Source organism: Lampetra fluviatilis, chromosome 12 (assembly GCF_964198595.1).
Source record: "Lampetra fluviatilis chromosome 12, kcLamFluv1.1, whole genome shotgun sequence".
NCBI classification, from domain to species: domain Eukaryota; kingdom Metazoa; phylum Chordata; class Hyperoartia; order Petromyzontiformes; family Petromyzontidae; genus Lampetra; species Lampetra fluviatilis.
In genome coordinates this window covers 1,673,392-1,682,807 of record NC_136286.1, presented here as the reverse complement: position 1 = coordinate 1,682,807, position 9,416 = coordinate 1,673,392, and the positions used below count along the sequence as shown (strand labels likewise).

Genomic DNA, 9,416 nt, shown 5'->3' with positions numbered 1-9,416 from the left:
GGGGTTTGATGGGAGGAGGGAAGCGGAGGCGTGGCTCTGTTGAGCCAGTGAGAATCGCGTGCTACCAGGGGCTGGAGTGGAGTGGTCCGCACCTGAATGGGCTGAGCTGGGAACCAGAGAGCGAGAAAGAGAGAGAGAGACCGGGAGAGCGATACAGAGACCAAGACTGGCAGAGACACAGACCAAGGGAAAGTGCGAGCGAGCGAGTGAGAAAACCGATTTGGCGTTCATCACCGGTGCTGGATTTGAGCATCGACCCAGCAGTGCCGCAGGAGGATCAGGAGACCCTGACTCATCGGGAGTTACGAGCCACGGATGGAAGTTCTGGTGGACTTGGTGCGTTCATTCATTCCTTCACTTTTTTTAACAATCGGACGGTGTTTGCCGGATTGATTGCGTTCGATTGTGACCGCCGCGGCGCGTTCAGTGTGGCGTTGAGTTGTGAATGCGGCGGAATTCACATTCACGCCACCGCGCGCGTTACCGATGCTGGATTGAGAATCGGGGGGGGGGGTGTTGGGGGCTCTGCTCTCTGTGCGTTGCACAGCAGCGGCATCGGTACGAGTTGAGAGTGTTTCCCAACATATACGAATCGCGCGTGTCGCAGGACGTCTCGTGGCGGTAAACCGGCGCTTCAACACGATGCCCGCCGCATTGCGTGATGTAACCAATAGCCGCCTTTGGGTTTTTTTGTGTGTGTGCGTGTGGTGTTTCGCACGTGCCGCCAGCCACGTGTTGTGAACCGTCGCCTTACGGCTTCCCCGCGTTCGTGCTCTCATACTTGTGTATACAAGCGGCTGGCTCCTGACTCGCTGCGTGCGTGCGCGCGCGCGCGGTGTCACTGCGCTCACCATCGCACCTCTGCCACACGGAAGAAGAAGTCTGTCCCTCGTGGGTTGACGGCGCAGTGTGCAGCTGGCACGCACGCACGCATCCGGCGCGCAGTCGCAATGAGCTGCTTCTCGGCACGAACGTGTCTGGGATCCTGTTCAATGAATCTCTCCTTGTTGGATGTGCCGGTGCTGCTAAACGCCGTGGTGTCATTTGGGGGAGGGAGGGGGGTACGGGAGACGATTGTGATCAGGGGTGGTAACGAGTGGTGAGTGTTTTAGAGAGAGAACGAGCGAGTGGACGGGACCTTAATCTCGAGTTGTACAGCAGTGATAGTGGTGGCGATGATGTTGATGATGACGAACCCTCGAGCGTGTCCCGAGAGCCAGGCTGTCGTAAACAAAAATCAAATAAATAAATGAAAAGAAGATTTGAACTTTGGAATAGCACAGCAGCAGAGCAGCGCAACACGATCCCACCGCTCCGTGGACGGCACAGCAGCGCCACAGCCGCGCCACGTGCGTGAGCGTTCCACGTCACAGACGATATCGGTTCTGCTGGACTCGTGATAAACGTCTGCTCCTCGCGGGACCCCGGGGGGCGGGGGGGTGTTGCGCTGCCCGCAATCAGCACGGGGTTTTACATTCCATAGGAATGTGAGCAGCAGTGTGGAGCAGGCCCGTGGGGTGGCACACATCACCACCTCTCCGCGTTGAATCGCCGTGGATTGGCTGCACGTGACTTTGGGAACTCGAAAAATCCATTCCAGATGATGTCGTCGCTCTCTCCCCACCATCACCACCCACCCCCAAGTACTATCCCCACCCCCCTCCACTGCACGATAATTGTCAGTGCCCACTGGATCATTGTCCTCTGTGCCCCCCCCCGCCCGTTTCTAGCTCTACCCCCCACCCCAGCGCCCTTCTCCAGATGATCTCCCTTAACCTCCCCCCCGCCGCCACCCCTGGTTCGATGCCACTTTCAAGGCGCAGTCAGCGCCGCCGTGATAACGAGCGAGCGCCGGCGTGATTGTATTCTGCACTGAATCGTGTTTTCCTCTTTGCTCATTGCTCATAGCTCATAAAACGTGGGCGCAACGCCGCTGCATTTTACAGCGAGATAAGGCAGAGCAGATAGGGTCGTCGGTATGCGGCCTGGATTAAAAAATAAACCAATCAACGGTTTACTGTACTTCTATGCCCACGTGTCTGTGTTATCCACCTTCACCCATCTGCACTGACCAGTGCGGTGAAGTATGGGGAAATACCCTCCCCCACCACGACCCGCTCGGCTTGGTGAGATCCTCAGCCAGTAGTGGATTCACAACAAGGACTGTGCGTGCAGCACATGTCCAAGGTACAGGAGCATAAGCTCGGGCCCCGTACCGGGCGAGGCGAGCCGAGCAGTGGAGCGGAACGGAGGAGTCTCCGCGTGGCTAGTGGAGGTTGGCTTCTTGACTGCGGGGGGCAAAGGGAGGCAGGTGGGGTGTGCGTGGGTCCGGCTCTTGCGGAGGAACACAGTCAATGGCGCGTGTCGATGAATGAGCGGTTCTCTGTTCGGCTAGCGGACGTGGCAGGCAGTGCCATCGAAGTGAGGCCACACAACCAAATATCGCCTCTGCATCGGCCCTGCAATCTCATTACTGGGAATTCCTTTGGCAACTCTTTAATTGTCGTGCTCGCGTCTGTGTGCGTGCGTGCGTGTACGCAGGCGGGTGCCCTGTTTGGAGACGACCAGCCCCTGTGCTGCCCGGCTGATTTGACGTCTGACCTCACCTCTGACCTGGTGGACCCTGACCCCGACTTGGAGCTGCCTGATTTGGACGTGAGCGACCTCGACACCGATGGCTTCTTCGGGGCTCTCAAGTGGTACGGGGAGCAGGCGGGCTTCCAGGTGAGCTCTTCACTGACGCCGCGAGCGGCCAGGTGGTGCACTGCTACTGCTGTGTCTCTTGTGCCATCCAGCGAGAAAGGGGTCTGGGTTCAATGCCCGGTGCCTTTCTGTGCGGAGTTTGCATGTTCTCTCCCCCTGTGTGCCACGTGGGATCCCTACCGGGTTCTGTGGTGTCCTGCCATAGCTAAAAATATATATATTAATCAGGTGGAACTAGTATTGGTCAAAAGCATACCAATGCTGAAAAATAACTACCTGCAGATTACTCAATTGGGATTGCAAAATAGCCCATACCAACCACACACGCCATTGGCTTCAGTGTTAACCTCTGTGGCTCATAGAGCCAGGCTGAGGCTTCCTCGGGATTCAGTATTAACAACTAGAGCCAGATAACTACTCTACCAGGGATCAGTGTTAATAACAGTGACTCATAGAGCTGGACTAAGGCTTTCAAAGGGTTACATTTAACAGTTTATTCTTTTAGTCAAGAGGGGCATAGAGCCAGAATCAGGCTCCCGTAGGATTTAGGCAGTGGCGCATCTATTGGGTGTGCAGGCAGTGCAATTGCCACCAGAGCTCGCAGGCTGGAGGGGGTCCAGACACCGATCTACATATATGGGGGGGGGGGAGGGGGGGGTGCGGTGGAAAATTGTACGGGGAAGGGGGGCGGGGGAGATTTCATTCCTGACGCCACTGCTTCATGGCTGTCAAGCAGGCAGCAGCAGCAGCGGCGAAGGGGATCCAGAGAGGCCGTGTCCATTTTTGGGATTTCTCTGCCATGTGACTGCAGTCTGCTGTGTTTGGGCAGTCATTTACCGGCGGTGTCACCTCCTTGTAAACTCTGGCGCGGCTTAAAGGGGCCGTGCAGCCCCCTTACCACATCACCCCTCCCCACCACCACCACCACTCTCACCCCCCCACCCGCTCCCTGTTAGTAGCACACGTTTCCATAAGCAATAAAACTAAGCAATGTGGAAGAGCCCTATCCCTTCACATCCGTGTTTGGTTCTGAGACCCCCTCCCCTTCCAAAGACAAATATCCTCCTGTCGGCTTACCAGATTTTTATTTATTTAATTAGTTATTGCCTCCATTCATTTTTATAAGTATCAAAGGCATTTGAGCGGAGGTAAGGATTTTAATGCAAGAAAAGTGCGTAACTTCGTTCCATCACACACGGACACTTGCACGCACACCTGCATAGACACTCACATGCACGCACATACATACAAAGACAAAGATCCCCCGTATAGCCTTAACGCACTGTTGGGGTAAGTAATGGTTAGCGAGCACTACTGAAGGCCGGCACGGCAAGCGAGGGGGTGGGCGGCCAGCACCACACCAGACCGCCTTTGTCCCCCCAGTGGCAATGTTTTTACACACCACACCAGGCACCCATTTGAGGCTGCATTGACCTAGGGAAGGGCTGGAACCAGTTCAGATAATCGTCATTGGTGCTGTCCGTGAGCGGGAAACGAACTCGGGTCGCCAGGTTCATAGCACAACACGCTAACCATTATGCTACCGCTCCCCACAATAATACAAAAAAATGAATACAAAGATCCCCCATATACCCTTAACATACTGCTGGGGCAAGTGCTGTTAGAGAGCACCTATGAAGGCCGGAACGGCACGCGAGGGGGTGGATGGCTAGCACCATGCCCGGACGCCTTTGTCTCCCTAGTGTCGATGTTTACGCACTAGATACTAATTTTAGGCTGAATCGACCTAGGGGAGGCCCAGGACCGGTTCAGAATATCGTCACTGTTTTTTGGCCATGAGCGGGAATTGAACTCGGGTCTCCCATGTTTGTAGTGCAGCACGCTAACCGCTATACCTCCGCTCCCCACATACATACATACATGCACTCTCACACAGACTCCTGTACAGGGAAGACAACCATCACTCGAACAAACTGTTGGAATAAGTGCTGTGAGCGGGCGAGCACCCTGTGAAATCTAACATGGCGCACCACGGGGTGGTTTGGCCAGAACAATGCCCGGCCATCTGTGTCTCCCTCGTGGGGATGCTCAGCAACAGTTACGATATTCTTCACTGATATTGGTCGGAAGCGAGAATCGAACCAAGGTCGCCCGCAGTGTGCCAACCACTACGCTACCGCACCCTTTACACACACACGCACACACGCACGCGCCTGGGCGTGGGGTGATGCTGCAGTTAATTGTCTCACTCCTGCATGCGCTGTCACCGTCAGCCGCCATCTCTCCACCGCTGCACGAAGGCCTCGAAGCGGTCCCCATCTCTCATGATCTCGCGATGCAACAATATCCATCTGGCTTCCACGACACACGGTGGGGGGCGGGGGACGGGGGGCATGGGATGAACTTTGCTATAACTGTAGGCAACCGCCACGGTGTTCCCTTTGTGGTCAAGAAGGGGCATTGCCCCCCGGTGGTCACCATAGCTGTACATATGCACAGCTATGGGAGGTATTAGGGCAGTGATTATAACGAATGTGTTGGGGTTCTGGTGTTACCTCAGCTCTTGCACCACTGCCAACGCAGTATCATAATCACAAAACTGTTTGCCACAGGGCAGGTTCAGTTAATCGAAATCGAGAGGGGGGGGGGGGTGCGAGGTGGGCAGAGCTGTCGAAAAAGTGTCATCTCTTCCAGAGTCTAGGGGGGGGGGGGCGGGCTGCACTTTGTGAGTGAGACTTTGACACCACTACCACCCACGTCGTGATTGCGAGATCCACGTGGAAAAAAACCCAGAGCAGCTCAAAGGGCTAGCAGGGCACTGCCAGTCACTTCCAGTCATTGCCATAAGGGGTGGGGGGTGATGGTGGAGGGCGGCGATTGGGGACGGGCACCCAGTACTTTGCGGGAAGTGGTAAGGCAGAATCGGGTTTCAAACTCATCGCTTCCTCCTCTTGGAATGATCTACCAGCCCAGTCGGGTTTCAGATGTCACATCCTTACCGCCGATTGGTGATTATAGGATGGTTGGAAATATATCCGTGTGTGTTATTTTTATTTATGACAATCCATATATATAAACTCTTTGTACCTGGGTGGTGTGTGGGGAGGGGGGGAGAAACGCAGCGTCGTTACCCCGGCACGGCCTGGGTATGACACGGTACTCGGCGGCCAGCGTGCACACGACGGCCGCGCGACGTCACCTTTATCGGCCCGGCTCTTCTGAACAAAAATTACACGTGGATCGGCACTGCCTGTACCTGCCTGCCTCACCCCGCGCGTTCCAAGGTCTGCACGGACACCCAGATCTCTCACTCCCTCGCCTCCCTCCCCTCCCTCCCTCCCTCCCCTCGCCTCCCCTCACCTCCCTCTCTCCCCTCCCTCCCTCCCTCCCTCCCCTCCACGCGTCCCTCCCTTGAATAATTTGTTTTATGAAGTTCGCGGGGCTGGTGATCGGCACGAGAGGCCGATGCCCCCCTCCGCCGCCCCCCATGAGGGCGACGGCCCTGGTGGCGACCTCGTGCCGCTGGCCTCGCGAGAGGGCCCTGCCAGAGGGAGGAGGGTTGACTCCCACGCGCGATGTCGAGTTTGCCACGGCGCGTGGGGTTTGCGGAAGAGGAGGGAGAGGAGAGGAGACGGGCAGGGTGCCGGGGTGGGCGCGGCTCTGCACGACGAGCCCCCTGCAGAAAAGAGGAGAGGGGGTTCGGACATAGTGAGAGACAGAGCAAGAGACGTGGCAATTGGGACAGACGCGAAAGTGACAGAAATGGGGAGAGGTCTCTCTCTCTCTTGGAGATAAAGAGCGATAAAGATAAATGCAGAGATACGCAGAGAGAGAGAGAGGCGAGCACTGGAGACACACACAGTTAGAGAGAGACATACAGAGTAGACACAAAACGACACGTACAATTAAATACACACTATGACAGAGACGATTTTGGGTAGGGGTCTTGTGCGTGCGTGTTCACGCGTTCAGCACGCACGCATACAGCACATCACAGCGAGTTAGGGAGTGGCGAGGGGGGACCTGCGGGGCATTTTGTACCCTGCCCTTTCGGGGCAGAGCACACGGGGCAAGGACTCGGGGTAAGGTCAGGCTCCTGCGTTCCGATGTTCTCAGTAAAAGTGCTTCTCTCGCGGTGGGAGAGGGGGGGGGGAGATAGCTTGCCGCCACTCTGGGAGGACCAATGCCCTCTGAACGGCACGAAGGCCGCAGTGAGTCTGGCTGATCAGTAACCGGGCCTCTGACCTCTGCCCTAGGCACCCAACTTAAAGCACTCCGGTGCTGGAGGAGGTGGGTGCAACGACCCATCGTTCATCAATTCGTGTAATTTCTTAAGCTCATCGAAATTCCTACTGCCCCACCCCAGTTAGGCCATCGGCAGGTCGCATGCGGTGGGGTAAAGCATGGGTATTATGAGCTCTTCTAACAGATGTGGAATGAATAGGCCAAATTCCCTCTAGAGGGCCTCTCTAGAGCTCCCTCAAGCGGAGACCCTCCCGCTGCACCTTCTCATTCAGTGAGTCCACGTGGTCCTGGAAGCCACTGGTGGCCGCTATAAACATCCCAAAGTTGAAATAAGAAAACGCCATTGGTTCGATGTTTGTATTTGCCCCCTTGAATCGTGACAATTAATCGAAGAGCCAAGGTCAGTGGGGGGAGGGGGAGTGGGGAGAGTATCGAATAGCTTTGTAAATCTTCATACATTCCATCAGTCCTGGGTTATTGGCTTTTGCTTTTCAAAAGTGATTGGCAAATTGATAGATATCCAGACTGGCCCTCGTCACAGTAACGTGGAATTTCCGACGGGTTAGCACGAAATGGAGGTGAGCACAACCAAGTACTGAATTGGGCAAGGGTCACTCTGTCCTAAACTCCCGAGCCAAGGTTTTTACAGCGCTGTTGATAATGAGCCCCAGAGAAATCCCACGGTGCAATGAACACAATTCTCCCCACTCACCGCTTCTTTAGCTGCCGTGTTTTATTGTTTAATTATTTAAGCATTGGGCAGAGTGGTTAGAACCAGAAAGGAATAACGCAACCGGTTGAGTGCGGTACTGCTGCTCTACGATGTGTTTTCGGACTGCACCGCGTGTTGTTTGGCGTCTTGTCCAACGTTCCGCATGCACGCGCTGGGAGCTTCTTCAGGAAGTGAATAAGCACGCGGTGCATGCCATCATACAGCTATGCAACAGCAGCAGCACAACCGCAGCAGGAGGCAGCGCAGCGCTCGCTGTTCATTTTCGGCGTTGTGTTTGCGCCGCTGTCGCGGGTCCGAGAGCTTTGACTGCGTTAGAGTTGAGCAGCAGCAGCGCGCAGCCGCTGCACACAGCGCGGGAGAGGTGCTGGTGGTTGTGGCACTGCGCGGACAGCAGAGACAGATATCGAAGCAGCGGGTGACATCAGACACTGGCGAGCCGGACACCGAGACAGGCCCGTCGACAGCAGGGGTCGAGAGACAGAGGGGGGGGGGAGGGGAGAGGCTTAGGGTCTCAAGTCTCCTGGGCGGGTGGGTGAGGTCAAGCAGGTTCCCATTTCCTCCACCGGTGCCAGCTCAGAGGCTTTTTATCTCGAGGGCCCGAGGTGCCATTAAGATGCGCTGCATTATTTAGCGCTCGCAGTTTACTCGCGAGATATTTTTAGAGGCGAACTTTTGCTTTCGGATGAATTCGCTGAGGTTTCTGTCCTCCTCGTATAGACGGCAGCGTTGCGTACAACACCTGGCTGGCGAGGACGGCTGATTAAATAAAATGACATTGGCCAGAACACATGGGCCAGACGGCATGACGGCCCATCGACCGGAGGCTGGGGACGGAATGGCAGCCAAAGGAGGGGACGCGCCAATCAGGCCCGGCCAGAGCGGAGATGGAGCGAGATGAGGTCCGCTCACGTGCAGGGAGGAGTGAGATGATGAATGGGAGCCGCGCCGGAACGTGAGGGATGGCGACGGCGTGGGGAGATGTTAATCCAGCAGTAGATAGACAATGGCCAATGATGACGATGGCAAACATTCGTCACGAAGTGACCAAACATCTCAACGCAGATTCCCCGTGATCATTTTTTTTATATAGACAAACTACATTTTTGATTTACGTTACATCTCGGAATGAAATAGAACACATTCCGAGAGGGTTGCCCACCCAGGAGACGGAGCGATTTAAATCGGCTCGTGCGCAGGTGCTTGGTGGATCGTTTCATCGCAATGAACCGTAATGGGATGGCGAAGGCTTGGGCAGGCCTCCATCCAATCCAGTAGTGGATAGAGCACGGCTGTTGGCGAGGATGATGACGGTCTCTCGAGACACGAGGCGGCAGTCAGCGTGACCAGCGGGGCTTTGTGGCCGCTCCTGCATCAATCACAGGAAACACAGCCAGAGCCTCGCTCGGAATCCCACGAGATGAGATCCCATGGGATGGAGCCGTCTTGAGAACACACGACCCCCCCTCCCCCACACTCCCCCACCCCACCCTCCACACGCGCCCTGGAGCTATAGCGCAGGTCGTGGTGGGGTAACGCGTGGGCACGCCTTCCTCTTCCAAGGCGTCTTGGGTCTGCGGTGGAAGTCGGACAAAATGAAATGCCCGCCAGCGGCGCCGTGGGCGCGGCGCGGCCGGGCTGCAGCTGGGCTGGAACTCTCCCCGCTCGGGCTCGCGGCCGTAGAGAGAGAAGGTTGAGGGGGGGGGTCACGTGGCGCCTGCTGGCAGCGAGTCAACTCGCGTAGTTGCCGCACGCGTGTTTGTTTAATGTTCGTTTC

The 9,416-nt window shown here is 56.1% G+C and overlaps 1 protein-coding gene across 2 annotated transcripts in view; it reads left to right on the top strand.

Annotated features, from left to right (window-relative positions):
* The window catches only part of LOC144935025 (peroxisome proliferator-activated receptor gamma coactivator 1-alpha-like), a 133,210-nt gene that overhangs the window by 93,332 nt on the left and 30,462 nt on the right, over positions 1 to 9,416 (top strand). Inside the window, exons 1-2 of one of the 2 annotated variants that reach the window (XM_078861330.1) lie at positions 84 to 336; positions 2,542 to 2,724. In XM_078861330.1, coding sequence (XP_078717456.1) covers positions 316 to 336; positions 2,542 to 2,724 — 204 coding nt within the window. In that variant the 5' untranslated portion in view covers positions 84 to 315. Of the gene's footprint in view, positions 1 to 83; positions 337 to 2,541; positions 2,725 to 9,416 lie in introns of those variants that run through there. The other variant, XM_078861329.1, reaches the window with a different exon arrangement.